The sequence below is a fragment of the Tympanuchus pallidicinctus genome, unplaced genomic scaffold, assembly GCF_026119805.1.
Source record: "Tympanuchus pallidicinctus isolate F22 unplaced genomic scaffold, pur_lepc_1.0 scaffold2, whole genome shotgun sequence".
Taxonomy (NCBI): domain Eukaryota; kingdom Metazoa; phylum Chordata; class Aves; order Galliformes; family Phasianidae; genus Tympanuchus; species Tympanuchus pallidicinctus.
Window position 1 is genome coordinate 55,033,326 of NW_026294721.1, and position 16,236 is coordinate 55,049,561.

The window sequence follows — 16,236 nt, forward strand, 5'->3', positions numbered from 1 at the left end:
CTGGAAACGACATAAAGACATAAGAATTCCCTGTAATGTCTTCATTCTGTCCAGATTGTCTTCAAGACATTACATTACTGTCCCTTCTGTTAATGACGAGTCCCAAAATACTCATTTTGAAATTATCACTCTGGGGGGGGTTCCCTTCTGAGGATGGCGTGTGACTATGCTGTCTTTTGCTTGTGAGCTAGTACCCAGTGGGAATAACACCAAGGAATGGAAAGAGACCATCTCTCCTAACTCTGCTTTGTATTTAACCCTTGCAGAGGACAGATTCCCCCCCTCTATCATCACTAACACAGGACTGGTCTTAGATGAGAACTCCGCAAAGAAGATCACAATGCTGCAGCTCTCTGCCACTGACCAGGACAGTGAGCCAGCCCAGCTCCAGTACAAGCTCACCAAGCAGCCACAGCTGGGGCACCTGGAGCATGCAGCCTCCCCAGGTTAGCAGGATGACATTTTGATTGGTTGGGTGATCCTAACAGCAAAGCTCTGCAGACCTCTTGAGTCCTAAACATTCACTGCAGGAAAAATGAGCCTGGAGGCAGCTGCACAGAAGTGTTTCCCATTAGAAATTGATGGCCATTAGCTCAAAGGGCTGGAGGATAAGGCATGAAGGCACAGCAGCCTGGTAATTGCAGATGAGGATAAATTCAGCTGCTGAATTTATATCCCATGCCTTACCTGGTGGACTTAGCAGATCAGTCCAGCGCACTGTGTGAATCTCCTTTTTCAGTACTGGCTGCTGCTTCTGCATGACAGGCAAACCTTCAGCCTTCTCTGTGACCACAGAGAGTGCAGTGCCCTAAAGAATACATCCCCTAATGACCATGATAGATAGAGCCCACGTCTGTGAATAGACACCTTCTTTTGCCTCCCTCTTGACCACAGTGCACCTTGGTCCTTAAACTCCAGCCTCATCTTCAGCTATGCTCTGGAGAGGAGAAGGGGATTATGCAGTGAGTTCTTTTTGTGGCATGATGGATCTGCTAGCTAATGAAGTCTGATAGTTCAGGGGAGTTTTGATCAATCCTGTGAAACTCAGAAGACAATTCCATGCAAATATGATCTGAATTTCAGAATTGCTTTCCATGCTCAGTTATCCATAAAGAGTATGAGTATTATATTCCTTGTTGCTGAATTAGTTTACATCTGTACTGTCGTATAATACGCTGTTTTGATGTAGATTATACTCATCTAAGATATATTTATTCTTAGAATTGGAATTCTTGGAATTAGATTTCTCCTTGATGAGACATTGAAGTGTGCTAGCTGTGTTTTCAGAATGCAGTCAGTTCAGAAAGCATGCAGTTTCAGTGCGTGGTTTGCCTCATAGCCTCACGGTGTAAGATGTGCTCTGACACACATGTTGACAGAGTAGGAATAATGAATGAAAGATTTAAATAAGTAAACTCCCTGCTGGGAGAAAATTAAAAAGCAGTACTTTTGTCTGAGTTGCAAACTAATTGATGGATCTGGTTCTTTTGAAATCTGAAATAGATGGATTAAGGATTTTATTCCCCTTGTTACTGAGGATGTGACAATTCTGATTTTTTGTGTCCACGATGGACAAAGGTAGAGGGTTGTACAACCTGAAAGAGTTGTTCTCAGATTTAAATGACCTAAACCTAAGGAGAGAGTTCTGAAGTGCTCAAAAGGGAACACAAGCCTTTAAAGCTAATGAGCTCAAGGGAAACTTTGGCTAATCAACCATTCCTGGGTCATTTATTTAAGCCAAATCTCTTTATCTTAGCTATGTGGGATAGTAGCCTGCAGCCGTTTAACGATAAACTAGCAAAAACCTTTTTTCTGGGTTTTTGTTGTTGATAAGAGCAGGAAAACTTGGCAAATACAGCAGTAAGGGTTAAAGGCTTGAGTGCTTTTTAAAATGTGTTTTGACTACCTTTCTGTGTCTGTCACACTTAAGGACCTGTAAAAGTGTCAGTATAAATCAGCATGGAAAATGGAGCTTAATCTGTTCTACACGCTGGGGTACAAGAAGGGGAAAATAAAGCAGAGAGTTTGAGAACATTTTTGTAAGCTGTGAGGCTGGGAATCTTCTGCCCGTAGTCAGTGATACCATGGTTAGATCAATCCTTCATGGCGGTGAGAATGGAAGAAAAAAAGATTGAAACAGCTCCTGTTTTTGCACCAGTTTTTTCTCTTGTTCTATAACAAGCAACTCATCCTGAATAGGGTGTGCCAGCAGTGATAAGTGTTGTGAAGTCTGTAAAGGAGTTTATAGTTCTGTTTGTGGAAGTGCCTTTTTTCATTTAGAAGTTGTTGAACAGAGTGTTCATGAGGTACAGCCTGAGTTAGAGCATGGCAAGTGAAGACTGAACACTTATGGCTACATATGTCCAACGCCCTGCATTTTTCCCTGCCTCGCTCTTTCTATATGCGTTATCCCCTATCGTTCTTTTTCTAGGGATAAAAATCAGTTCTTTCAGCCAGGCAGACTTGGCCTCTCGCAGCATCCAGTATGTTCACACTAGTGACGCTGAAAAGCATACAGATGCCTTCACCTTCTCTGTGTCTGATGGAACAAATGAGGTAGGTCCCAGCATGAATTTTCCCCTGAGTCTGAGCAGACTGTTGATTCTGTAAGATGTGCTGGGAGTCTGTTCTCCTCTTGTCCTGTCAAGAGAGAGATGCATGTAACAAAGGAAGTGAAAAAAGCCATACATAAGCTTATAATTTAGCAACGGTGGTAACTCTTCCCCGCTGTGAGAGATGTTATGTACCACAGGGAGAGTTAAGAGCTCTGTGAAGGGGAGGGGCAGCCACCTGAGGTATAGACCCAAGAGACAGATTTACCAACATCTGATTTTCTTTTGTTTACCACTTGCTCATGGAGATCAGCTTTGATCCAGTGCACTGATAAAGCACCCAGAAGCAGTTAGACCCTCAAGATCTGCTTCCTACTTTCTGAAAAGGAAAAATTGTAGCTGCAAATAGAAAGGAACAAAGTACTGTGAGTGATTGAGGGAAGAGTGAGTGTCTACAAATGTCACAGAAAGCAGAAGAAGATATTAGTGGGGAGGGATAGAAGAGGTCAAGTTTATGTAATCTAAGCTTATAAACTCACGTTCGCTCACTAAATAACTCCAGAAGGAACTGACCCAAACTCAGTGGGTGATTGTGATCTCCTTACAGTGTTACTGTTTGAATGGAGTTGTGCTCTTGTTGAACTGAATTCATCAAGAGAGACTTTTCCTCCTATTCCAGGTCAGCCAGACATTTGACATCACCATAAACCCTGTGGATGATTCCTTACCGGTAGTGCAAAGCCTTGGGATGAGAGTTCAGGAAGGTGTGAGAAAAACCATCACAGAGTTTGAGCTTAAAGCAACAGATGCTGACACAAAGGTAAGGCTCCTCCCTCCCCTGCTCTGCTGCACATGTGGGCTATCAGAAAAGTGGGCTCGTGCTCGAAGAGAGAGATTACAGTGAGTGTCATCTCTCCCAGCTCATACCCCATCTGATAACATCAAACAAAGAGCTTGTGGGAGGCCCAGTTTGTATATAAATAGATGAATGACTGAACAAAGCAAAGCCCTGGCTTGAGAAATATGTGCTTCATCTGGGGTATATCTGAGACACATACAGCAAACCTGCATGCAAAATGTTTAAAAGTTATCATCAGAGCTAACCCTTGCCCTGTCCCTCTCCAAACATGGTGGATTTGACCAGAGCCTAGGTCCTGATACCAAGTTTATGCTTGGCACGGATGAAAATGGCATTTCCTCCTGCTCCTTCTGGTCTGGCTTTTGGGGGAGAGATGAGGACAGGCAGAACTCAGGGTGAATCAATTCAGGGTCATCACCCTGAATCAATTCAGGGTTTATCACCCTGTCTCCTTCATGCAGGCTGAGGCAATTACATTCACAGTCGTGCAGCCCCCTCGACACGGCCTGATTGAACACACCAGCAATGGGCAGCATTACCACCAAACCACCACCTTCACCATGGATGACATTTACCAGAAGCGCATCAGCTACAGTCACGATGGAAGCAACTCGTTGAAGGATCGCTTTGCTTTCACTGTGTCTGATGGGACCAATCCCTTCTTCATTATGGAGGATGGGGGGAAAAAGGTAAAGGGACAAAGGGAGGTGAGAGAGACCACAGAAATAGCTGATAGAAAGCTGCCTCCTCTCAGAGGAGGCAGATTTGGCTGCCGCTACTCCACAGAAGATAAAGGCTGAATATTCTTGGTTATGAGATCCTTTATGCTTCTTCAGTGCTGTAACGGCAAGATTTGTGAATGCAGATTTGCTCTGGGATCTTGATCCTAATGAGCCAGAAAGGAAGCCAGGCTGAGAATATGGTGGCCAAGGCTTTGACTCGCAGAGTAACAGCTGTCTCTCTGAAACTTTGTCAGGTTATGACAGCAGCACCGCAGCGCTTCAGAATGGACATTCTCCCTGTGGATGATGGGACACCCAGGGTGGTCACCAACCAGGGTTTGCAATGGCTGGAGTATGTGGATGGCAAGGTAATTGGTTGTCTGGATTTGAATTAGATTGTTTCTCAAGTTGTTTCAGAAGAAAGAACTTCACAGGAGAATATTGTGACCCTTTGGCGTTTTTGTTCTTGTGATAGACTGCAAGAGCCCCTCTGTGTTCTTGGAAAAGACAGGCGTGCAGGGATGCCTGCACTGCAGCTCCATTGGCTAATCCAGACAATGTGACTCCAGAGCACAAAATTACTTCCTTCCCTTATATCAGCAGGCTTTTGTACATGCTTCTGGCTCTGTACAGCTCCTGCCCACCTTAACCAGACAGAGATGTCCTGCCCCTTGTCTCTCTTCCCCAGGGCAGTTTATCTTCAGTTTTGCTGATGGTAAGGAATCTGTGATTATGTGCTGCAACAGCTGCACTGAAGATGTATGGCTTTCAAGATTCAGGAATTTCTTGCTGTGGCATGCCTTTGTTTTGCTAAAGTCTAAACAAAACCGCAGGGAAGGTTATCTTGTGCTCATTTTTAAGGACTCACTGTTAACTGAAAACTTCAGTTCTTCCTAGGAAAAAGAGTTTGAAGGCACTGCATTAGGAAGCTGCATTAAGAAATGGCTATCTCAGCTCAAATTCCTGACTTCAGTAAAAGCAATCCTACAGTATTGGGCAGTTTAATTCTCTCTCTTATTTTCTCCTGCTTTTAAAGGTGTTTTCTTTTTAAAGATAGAGCAAAACGTGGTGGCACTGAGGCACATCTGTTTCAAGTCATTTGAAAGTAGGTTACTATAAGCTGACTAAAGCAGCATGAACTGTCCTGAGTGAAACATTAAAATCGAGACTGTTTGCAAATGTTTTTGTCAAGGTTGGGGCTCACCTCAGCATCATTGAGTCCACAGAGTGATGGTTTCCAGTTGAAACTGGAAGATTTTGTCATAGCTTATAGCCTCAGCTAGGTAGGGCTTGGCAGCGTGCTTTGAATTTGCTTTTCTTTGAACCAGATTTTTTTAAAATTATTATTCTTACTCCAGATCTGAGGCAGAATTTGAGTCCTTCCTATGCCGTCAAATTTCATGTGGGGTGTAGCTAAGGGCTCCGCAGCCTCTGTGTGTCCAAGGCCACTCTGTTCCATGCTTTTAAACCTCCCTCATGGAGTACTGCAGGGTGGTAGGTCTTTTTGGATGACTGGTTAAAAAGACTTGCACAACTTGATCTTCACAGTTTAACTCCATTGGTTTGGCTTTAATCTAGGCAACCAATCTAATCACTAAGAAAGAATTACTGACCACCGATCCCGACACAGATGACAAACAGCTGATCTATGAGATAACAAATGTTCCCAGGAATGGTTATGTGGAGAACAAGCTGAAACCAGGAACAACTGTGACCACATTTTCTCAGGGTACGGAAGATGGGCTGTGTGTTGTTGCTTTTTTCTTCATCTGCTTCAATTTGTCAAAATAGCCTATATATGGGGGGAAGAAATGGTGGGAGGGATGAAGAAAAGGAGTAAAATCATATTACTGACTTCAGGGTAGACTCACTGCCTGATCAGAAGAGCGGTGCTCTCTTTTGAAGTCTCCAAATTTTGTCCAAACGTAAGAAACTAACTTCACTTCTTGTCGATTGCAGAAATCCTCTAATTTGTGCCATCCTGTGTCCTGTAATATGCCCTCCTTCTCCAGATTAGAGCTAGAGGCTTGGCTTGGGACATAATAGGTTGTAGATTTTGCATGTGATCCTAAGGTCAAGGAGATGTTTATCCAGCAGTACAAAGTCAACAGCATGTAAAAAGTTCAGTCTTCCGGGACTGTGGGTCCTCCATTAGCAACAAGAGGTGAGAGAGTAACTCTGCTTCATACCCACTGTGCTCTTTCTCATTGCTCCCTCCAGCCTCCCCCAGGCAGGATGAGAGTGAACGGGCAGCACGGCCTTTAGCATTTCTGGTACTGCAGTTTGCAGAGCCTCGCACCATGCTGCACGAGGTCCTGTACAAATGCAGTCAGCAGTTCTTAGTCATCAGCCAGCCAAGCCTGGTGTCCTGTGTCGTCAGGAAAAAATAAGGGTAAAAATAAAAAAGGAAAAAAAGGAGGAAAAGACCTATGTCATTTTAGAGCTGGAGCCATCTCAGCAGTGAGAAGCCCTGCTAGGACATTCCAGCTTATGGAAAAGAGTTGAAACCTGCTGCACAAGCAAGTTCATATTCCGTGCATTTGATTAAAACTGCTTTAAATTTACTTTATTTTTAAATATTGCAAATAAAGACTAGACAAGGAGATGTCTTGTTGCCTCTTTGAGGCTGGCTTTTGGTACAGGTAGGATGTGGAAGTTAGCGTGTAGCAGCATAAAGGGCCTGTGGAGACCCTGATGCTGTGGCTGCACGTCTGTGCTGCTCACTATGTTCAACATGGGCTCATTGGATGTCTCCTCCCACAGAGGATGTGAACCGGGGCCTTATTCAGTATGTGTTGCATGAGGAGAAGGTTCAGGAGACTACAGACAGTTTTCAGTTCCTCGTGAAGGACAGCAAACCCAATGTGGTCCGTGGCAATGTCTTCCACATTCAGTGGTCTCTCCTCAGCTTTACGTACAGCAGGTAAAGGGCACAGGGCTTACAGCATTCTGCTGACAATTTGGGTCTTAACAGGGTTGGGGCAGGCAGAATTCTAATATTCTGTGTGACAGGCCCACAACGTGAGAATAGAATGAATCCTGGGGCAGTTACCATCAAATAAGCCTGTTTCCTGATGCCTGGTCAGGACTGAGGACTTACTATTGCACCACACACAGCAGTCGTGCTGCTGATTTGTAAGTGTGCTGGGGGAGCCAACCACGTGTTTCAGTGAGGAGAGGGGCCTGCTGGTGCTGGGTTACACCCTAGAGCAGGATTGCTGAATAGCTGACATCTGCCTAAGTCCCTGGTAGTTAGCATCCTGTGCGTTTTTGCGCAGACAACAGTCAGCTTGAGTTTGTTGGTGTCAGTTTAAACAGTTTGCTATCCAGCATGAGCGTCTTGCCCGTGTTCCTATAGGATGCCAGCGCCCTCAGCTTGTGCATTAAGCAGTGCCTGTTATTTGTCTCTGCTCAATGCATTTCCAGCTACAACGTCAGTGAGAGTGCTGGCTCTGTGAGCGTCACCGTGCGGCGGATTGGTAACCTCAACCAGTATGCCATTGTCTTGTGCCGCACGGAGCAGGGAACAGCCACTTCCAGCTCTGGTTCACAGTCTGGAGAGCAGGACTACGTGGAGTACGCAGGACAGGTAGGCTGGGGAAGGGGGCAGAGGAGGGAGGAATCATCTCAACGCTCTGTCTGTGCATACTGTCACTGGAGTGACAGTGAAGGCAGGGCACACTGGGAAACTGGTGGAGAGCAGCAGCTTGCTTCTAATCATTATGGCTAAGCTTGTAAACTGGGTTACGTTTTCACCTGTTGCCCAGTATGGAATGCCTGGACATTGCTGTTACAATTTTTTTTCTGTTTTTACCCTGACAGCTCCCTTATGGTGTGTGATTGATGCGTAGTGAGGGTGAGAAGGATGGAGAAGTAGGGCCCAGCACTTCAAAGATGGAGCATGATGTGAATTGAATAATTTCGGTGCCTCTTGGAAGGGTGAAAAGTGATGCAGCTGTCATCTAAATCATTAGTCTGCGTTAAAACACAGTAGCATCTATAATACTTCTTCTAGAAAAGCTGAATCTGAGTTGGAAGAACACTATTGTTACATTGTTCCTACAGTTGGTCATTGCAGCTGTTGGGCATGAGCTTCCCATCCATGTTTTGAGTTTTTTCCTGTTCCTCCAGATGGAAACATAGTGCAGTGCTGTGTGTTTTCTGCTTAGGCAGCACTCTTTTTGCCTTCATCTCCAGGAGCTGAAACTCCTGAAGATTTGGCTGCACTGCAGTTTTACATACAGTTAGGACTTTTCTCTGACTGCAGCCATTTCTTTCTCCACAATCCTTATAACAGAGACTCCAGGATTTTGTGAAAAATTCCACTGTCTTCCCAGTGCTATGCATGGGATTGTTGCCTCCATCCTTTCACTTTGTTTTCTTTATGCAGTTAAGGACTGCATTAATCATCCTCAGCACTGGGAATTTATTGTCACATCTTTTACCCACAGGCTCCTTGGAAACTCAGAAAGCCCACTTTTCCTGCTGATTAACTCTTTCTCTCTTGTCCTGCACTGGGTAAATTCTTGGGTTTTATAGCTGTTGCTAATCTGATAGAAGCGTTGCCATAACTTTGAGCATATTTCAGCAATACTTCTTTCAGTTTAAGGAACTTTTGTGGCCAAGAGTGAAGTTCACAAAGTGCTCGTTCAGGGGACCTCTGTGGCTTGGTGAAGTTTACAGTCCCTGTGATTTTAAGATTCCCAGTAGAACTGATAAAAACATTAAAGGGACTCTTCCTTTTTTGAAAGATAATGTGCTTGCCTGGGTAGGAATGTCACTTAGAGTCATGCAAAAGTCCAAAAGCGTGAAGGCAGACGGCCTCAGGGCCTGCCTACACACTGCATTTGCTGCTGCCTTTGACCTCTCCTAGTCATTTATTGTTGGCTAAGGTTGGTGTGTAGTGCTGCATGTGCAGGGTGTGTACCTGAGGAAGGGGTAAGGCAGAAGGGGCAGGAAATTTTCAGTCTCCTGCAGACCACTTGCTGCTTTCCAGGTGCAGTTTGAAGAGCGAGAAGACACCAAGGCCTGCACCATCGTCATTAACGATGATGACGTCTTTGAGAGCTCTGAGAGCTTCACTGTGGAGCTCAGCATGCCAGCCTATGCTCTGCTGGGGAACATCACCCAGGCCACAGTCACCATCACAGACACTGAGGATGAGCCCATGCTGCAGTTCGACAGGAAGACGTACCACGTCAGTGAGAGTGCTGGGTTTCTCTCTGCGCCTGTTGAAAGGAAAGGTGGGTTGAATCTGAACCCACCCTGCCAGAAGGTGGATGAGGAGCCCTAGAGATGATAGCCAAGACATAAGGCACTTGTGGACAGGCTGTGAAGTAGCTTTGTGGTACAATTCAGAAGACAAGAAACAACGCATGAGAGGTGGCTTAATCTTTTTTTTTGTTCCCCAGCTCTGCTTTTAAGATTCACCAAACAAGTTAAAGCTCCCTGCTCTTGAATCCATCTCTTCTCTCAGCGTGAGCAGGAGCAGACCTTCGTATTTATTTACTGCTTCTCTGTGATTTAGATACCATGTTTTGAGCAGACCCTATCACTGTGCCCTACATTCTTTCATAGACAAGTGCCAAAGTACCATCTATTTCCTGGCCGTAGTAACCAAGAGTTCAGATTTGGAGTGTGCCTGGAAGTGAGGCCTGAGGCAGCTGTGGTGCAATTTTAGGAACAGGGATGGTATTCTTCCCACTTTCTGTAGCGAATACCGCTTTGTTATTTAAGTCAACATCTGATTTCCTCTACCAAATAGAGTATTTCCATAAAGTTACATTTTTTTTCTGTTGCACTTTAGGAGATGCTGGCAGCACTGTGTCTGCTGTCTGCTACACTGTTCCCAAATCAGCCAAAGGAAGCAGCCTTTATATGCTGGAGTCTGGCTCTGACTTCAGGTCCCGAGGGATGACAGAAGACAGCCGCATAGTTTTTGGACCAGGTGTTACCATGTCGACTTGTGATGTCATGCTGATCGATGACAGTGAATATGAAGAAGAAGAGGAGTTTGAGATTGTATTGGCCGATGCTTCGGAAAACGCACGCATTGGCAGCCGGGCTTCAGCCAGCGTCTTCATCGGTGGTCCCAATGATGCCTCAACAGTGTTCCTGGGAAATGCCACATTCACCGTCAGTGAGGCTGCAGGTGAAGAGTGGTAGGGGTTTTCACTAGGATGAGGTGTCAGAAAGTGTGATTTGCAGCACAGCAGCAGCATCATATAACATCTGTGTAAGGTTATAGTATTTCCCTCCTGCCCTGAGTGGAGAGGGCTGAGAGTTGTTCTCTGCGACAGCCTGTGTTCCGCAAGGGGCAGTAATGATGGAAAAAGCGCCCGCTGAAGATTGAGGAATATTTTTTGTTGTATGAGCCTGTTTTCTGATCTTGGTTGTCTCTCACGATGCAGGAAACATTGAAATTCCAGTTCTCCGGCACGGACCTGATCTTTCAACCCCCACATCAGTGTGGTGTGCCACTCGGACATCAGACCCTCCATCTGCCAGCCCAGGAGTTGATTATGTCCCCAGCTCCAGAAAAATAGAGTTCAGGCCAGGCAAGACAGAAGAGGTGAGGAGCCACTTAGTCTCCTGATGAGTGTTCTCTGTCTGAGGATGCTTCTTCTCTCTCATGTATGTGCACACTCTGTATTTGCCATTTGACAATTTTGAAAATCCTCTGGAGGCCACCTGAGAATTGTAAATGAAACTGCTATGCAGATTCCCGTCAGATTAGCACTCCCGCTACAAAAGATAGTCAGATCACGTCTCCTGGGATAAAAGTTGTCTCTTCCCTTTTCTCTGAACTGATAAGCCCAGTTTATCATTGTTGCCATTGATTAGCGAAGTTAGGAGAGGCCCAACATAACTGCAGCTTTAGACAGCCAAAAACAAGTGCCAGAAAGGATGACGTTTTCACATTTTTGAAAGTGGGACTTCTGCTTTCCTTCTAGTTCTGCACTCTGACAATCCTGGATGATGCACAGTACCCAGTGATAGAAGGGCTGGAGACATTTGTTGTTTATCTCAGCTCACCCCATGGAGCTGAGCTGATAAAGCCCTTCCAAGCAATTGTGGCCATTAATGACATCATCCAAGATGGTAAGTTGTTTACCACAGTTCTGTCTGGACCACCTTACCTCTTACTTAACACTTGCATGCAGCAAGAAGCTAGTCCAAGTGAGATTACTCCTAGGTCTGATTTAACCTGTTTTCCTGGGATCCTCTCGTTCCATTTGGATGCTCTGTTTCTGTCCATGCATCACTATCCACGTGAGCTTGGAGACTTCAGAAGTGCAGAACATGAATTCTGCTGTAGTGTTCACTCACCTTCAGCCACACTCCTCTGCACAGAGCTCCATCCTCATTTATGCTTTCTATGGACTGAAGTCTCTCTTAACTATGTGAGGATATTTCATCCTCCTGTTTCTGTTGTTTCCCTTCATTCCTCTCATCTCCTATTTCTGTTCCTCTCTCATGTTTGCTTCTTTAAGGACAGCACACACTGTATAATCTAACTTTGTAATAGTCCTTTATGCTGCTATAGCTGTATCTTCTATGTCTGTCTACAGACAGTAGGATAATGCTTTAAGACCTAGCACATATTTCAGTACTGAGTCCTCATGTAATCCCTTCTTGACATGCCCCGCAAACACAATCCCTGCACTGCCAGACCTGTCTTGCTCTTCAGCACATTGGAACAGCACCACAGTGTTAGAGAAGGAGCGGGTTTCACGAGCCACTGGAATGAGTGACAATGAGTAGGGGTATCTTTTTTCTGAAGTGCTGTGCGGTCAGCCAGCCCTGTGCTCTTAGGAAGGCAGATAGCAGTCATGATCGCTTGTTAATTTGAAATGAAATCCTTTACTGAGGCATAATAAAGCTGCCATTTCATTCTTTGTCTGTCAGACTGTGCAGCAATTCTCCAGAGCTGTATATGCCTGGAACACTTCCTGGCTCTGTGGAACTGACTCATCACTCTGGGATTTCAGCGTTGCCTGACTTTTTCGTTGTTTTTTTTGTTTGTTTTGTTTTTTCTTTGTGCAGTACCAAGCATGCAGTTCACCAAGGATGTGTTCACAGTGAGGGAAAAGGAGGGTGCACTACACATCCCCATCTTCCGCACCGGCGACCTGAGCTATGAGTCTTCTGTGAGGTGCTACACCCAGAGCCAGACAGCAGAGGTCACGGAGGATTTTGCAGAAAGGAGAAATGCAGACGAGTCCCGCATCACTTTCTTGAAAGGGGAGAAGGTGAGCTGAACCTGGCGTATAGAGAGAGTGAAGAACCACTGAAAGGAGTGGTGCAGATCTCCTCCGTGACTCTGCATTGTTAGAAGGAGCTGACAGTGGCTGTCAGAACTTATGTAGACGCTTATGGTCATAAATCGTTCTGGTTCTGGAAATACGACTTGTCTCTGAATGAAAGTCTTTGTTTCATAACAAAACTGATTAAGATGTGAAATGCAAATCCTCTGTCAATCAGACTCAGGATTGTTGTAGCAAACAAGGATGGATTTGTGGAACTGCATTTCTCCACGCAGAGTAGCCTTAAAAATAGAAGGGTTCCTCTTCCAAGACTGACAGTGCTCAGACATTAAATCCAGACAGTGAGGAAACAGGGTAATCTTCCAGTGGCTTCAGGGAATTTATCAGTGTCTTCTATTATCTCCTCTTCTCTTGGCTTTAGGTGAAAAACTGCAGTGTTTACATCAGTGATGACTCTGCCTTTGAACCAGAGGAGCAGTTCCATGTCTATCTTGGTAGTCCGCTTGGAAACCATTGGAGTGGAGCGAGGATTGGAAAGACAGACATGGCAACTGTGACCATCACCAATGATGAAGACGGTAAGAGAGTAGGCTCAGCAAGTTGTGAGAGCCGTGACGTAGGGTACGGTTCCAAGGCCATCAACACAGTCTCAATAACATGGTTCCAGCAGATCTATTTTGTTATTTCTTATGGAAATACCAATTTGTCTGCTGGAGAACTACAGACTTGTATGCTGGACCGTCACATGGTCACTGGTGTGGGGGCTTTGTGCACTGGTCTAATCGTATGGGAGAGATCGAATAACACCCGATTTGATTCAGTTTGTCCCAAGCCCCTGCAATTGTATAGGTCACAGCTGTGCTTCTCCTGGGAGATGTTGCCTTTTCTCCAGTGTCTCACGCTGGAGAGATCCACGAGGAAAGAAGGGGGCTGCCAGGGGTGATGTGGAATGGAGGCTATAGTGCCACTGCATGGAGTGGATTGAGTACATATGGTTCCATGGAAGGCAGGGGCATAAGATTTGTGTGCCATGCTCCAAAGCCCAAAGCATAGGAATGGGGCTTTACCCCACTCCTTGCTCTAGTACACATCCAACCCTTACAGCTGCAGCTTTGGCCCCTGCTTTGAGGAGCCCCCTGCTCGGAAGACATGTAGATACAGTCTAAAAGGAGCTGGACTTGGCTCAGCCCAGTTGCTGAGTACATTTAGTTCATCTGTAAACAGCTGCTGTGCGAATGCGGGGTTTTTTTCTTCACTTTTCTTTATAGCACCCACCATTGAGTTTGAGGAAGCTGCATACCAAGTACGGGAGCCACCTGGACCAGAGGGCGTCACTGCTTTAAATATCAAAGTGGTCCGGAGAGGAGATCAGAACAGGACCTCAAAAGTGCGCTGTAGCACTCGTGATGGCTCAGCTCAGGCCGGAGTGGATTACTACCCCAAGAGTCGAGTGCTCAAATTCAGCCCAGGTAAAGAGTTCTTGGAGGGGAGGTCGGAGCTGGTGGTGTCACCAGAGATATGAGGAAGGATATTAGGAAGGATATTAGGAAGGAGCGCTGAAGGAAAACATCAAATTTAGACAAAGAGACTTTTTGTATTAGACTTGCAAAACAGCACCAGTTTAACTGGTCTTACTGTAAACTGCATGAACTGTAAGAAGATATAACATATCTTTAGATTCAGCAGTTTAGATTTGATTTGGAATCTGTTCTTGGGTTCTTCACAGTATTTGTGGGAGAACACACACAGTTGTTCAGCTTGCTACAAGTGGGATGTAAAACTTTTCCCCTTTACTTACAACAAATGTAACACATCATTCTTTTCCAACCTTAGCGTTCTGTGATTTCTCCACTCCCCTTACTGTCTTAATCATTCTCAGGTCAAACACCTCAAAGTAGAGGCTCCTTCTCTGAGCACCAGTGCTCTGCTCAAAATGCAAAGTGCTCAGCTGCTATCCAAGCAGGAGAGCAATAAGAGGAAATGAAATCTTAGAGGTGGAGAGCTCTTTACTGAGCAGGCTGTTGATACTTAAGGAGATAGAAAGATGACTGAGATTTTTGCTTGCTGGAATTAACAGTACATGAAAAGATGGGAAGACCATCTCAAATCTTGCCTTGTTTTCTCTTGTATACATTCTATCACTTGATTTGTTTTGTTTGTGGATTTCTGGGGTTATTTTTGGGGGGGTTTTTTGTTGTTGTTGGGCTTTTTTGGGCTTTTTTTTTTTCTGGTAATGTATTTCAAATATAGTATGTGTGTAGTAGTATGAAAACTTACTTTTTAAAAGTGTGATTCTCCCAGGCTGCAGCCCTGTGTACTGCTACAGCTGTAGTTTTGTGATGCAAAAAGGCTGATTTGTTGCATGGAGAGCCCTCAGAACTATCCTGTGTACCAGAAGCACTGGGTGTGTGGCAGAGCAGTCCTTGGAGGTTCAGCAGAGATCTTTCTGAATCCTCTAAAAGCATAGACCATGTTGCTAAGACAAAAGCTGTCACAAAACATTTGTGTCTGCTGGTATGAGAGAGAGTAGAGATTCTCACTGCAGAGGGGGATATTCTTCAGATCATAGACTTTTACTACAGACAGCTAATATAAGACAGGCATTATTAATCCTCAGATGGCATCTGCTAGTAAATTTATCACTTGATCAATCAGATCAGTTGTCATAGTTGAAGTTTTATATATAAACTCCTGTGTGGAAAAGGCTGAATTATTAGTAGCAATGAGTGGAAATAAAATTTATAATGTGTATTTTATCAAGGTATTTCAGTGGCCACGGCATAGATGAGTTCTGCCTTTTTTTATGAGAACTTAGAGCAATATCCAGGGATGAATTCTCTGTTTCTTTTGCATTTATTCTCACAGGTGTGGACCACATCATGTTTAAGGTGGAGATTATGTCCAATGAAGATCGGGAATGGCACGAGTCCTTTTCTCTGGTGCTGGGTCCAGATGACCCAGTGGAAGCTGTTCTTGGAGATATCAGCACTGCAACAGTGACTATTTTGGATCAGGAGGCATCAGGCAGCCTCATTCTGCCAGCACCTCCTGTGGTGAGTTGCCCATTGCAATGAATGTGATTTAGTACGCTTCAAGTACAGACTCAGAACTCTTGTACAGTTTCTGAAAAAAACATTAAGAGCTGCAATGATGCAACAGGCTCTGAGTGAGTAGGAAGGATTGCCTGTTACGCTACTTCCTTCAGACCCAGGCGAATGCTTCTATCTTGCATCTGTGTAGGTTGTCTCCCTGGCTGATTATGACCGTGTGGAAGAGGCCACCAAGAATGGTGCTAAGAAATCCCCTTCTCCAGGCTATCCGCTCATCTGTGTCACTCCCTGTGACCCTCACTTCCCCAAGTTCATGGTCACGAAGGAGCGCTGCAGCGAGGCTGGGATCAACCAGTCTTCCATACAGTTTAGCTGGGAAGTAGCAACCCCCACAGATGGGAATGGGGCCAGGTCACCTTTTGAAACCATCACCGACAACACACCATTCACCAGCGTCAACCATAAGGTATGTGGCTAGATACTGGTGTGGCCAAGCTACAAAAGCATCTGGTGTAAGTCAGCAGAGGGCTTGGAACAGCACTGTCAGTCTGTGTGTTGTGTGATCACTCACCTGTAAAGTCTGGTGCTTGAAAAAGTGGCTGTGCTTGAGGGTGGAGCTCAATGCTCTGATGTTATCTGGAGTACCATCATTTGCCTTCAGGGTTGTCTGTTTTCTTCCCATCCTGCTCAAATTGAAGGAAAGGCATCACTGTTAGTTTGGCCTCTGTTAGTCCAGGCACTCATTTTGCTGCCTTGCTTCATGTGTGGCCTCAGACCTCTCTGTCC

General features: G+C 45.1%; 1 protein-coding gene across 2 annotated transcripts in view; it reads left to right on the forward strand.

Moving 5' to 3' along the window:
* FRAS1 (Fraser extracellular matrix complex subunit 1) overlaps window positions 1-16,236 on the forward strand; it is a 163,599-nt gene that overhangs the window by 136,340 nt on the left and 11,023 nt on the right. For both annotated transcript variants that reach the window (XM_052681999.1, XM_052682000.1), the window contains exons 46-62: window positions 267-446; window positions 2,432-2,556; window positions 3,232-3,372; window positions 3,873-4,100; window positions 4,388-4,501; window positions 5,712-5,862; window positions 6,897-7,056; window positions 7,560-7,722; window positions 9,130-9,376; window positions 9,940-10,284; window positions 10,544-10,704; window positions 11,087-11,234; window positions 12,180-12,385; window positions 12,822-12,978; window positions 13,669-13,869; window positions 15,266-15,453; window positions 15,641-15,916. In XM_052681999.1, the coding sequence (XP_052537959.1) occupies window positions 267-446; window positions 2,432-2,556; window positions 3,232-3,372; window positions 3,873-4,100; window positions 4,388-4,501; window positions 5,712-5,862; window positions 6,897-7,056; window positions 7,560-7,722; window positions 9,130-9,376; window positions 9,940-10,284; window positions 10,544-10,704; window positions 11,087-11,234; window positions 12,180-12,385; window positions 12,822-12,978; window positions 13,669-13,869; window positions 15,266-15,453; window positions 15,641-15,916 (3,191 nt within the window). The remainder of the gene's footprint in view (window positions 1-266; window positions 447-2,431; window positions 2,557-3,231; window positions 3,373-3,872; window positions 4,101-4,387; window positions 4,502-5,711; window positions 5,863-6,896; window positions 7,057-7,559; window positions 7,723-9,129; window positions 9,377-9,939; window positions 10,285-10,543; window positions 10,705-11,086; window positions 11,235-12,179; window positions 12,386-12,821; window positions 12,979-13,668; window positions 13,870-15,265; window positions 15,454-15,640; window positions 15,917-16,236) is intronic.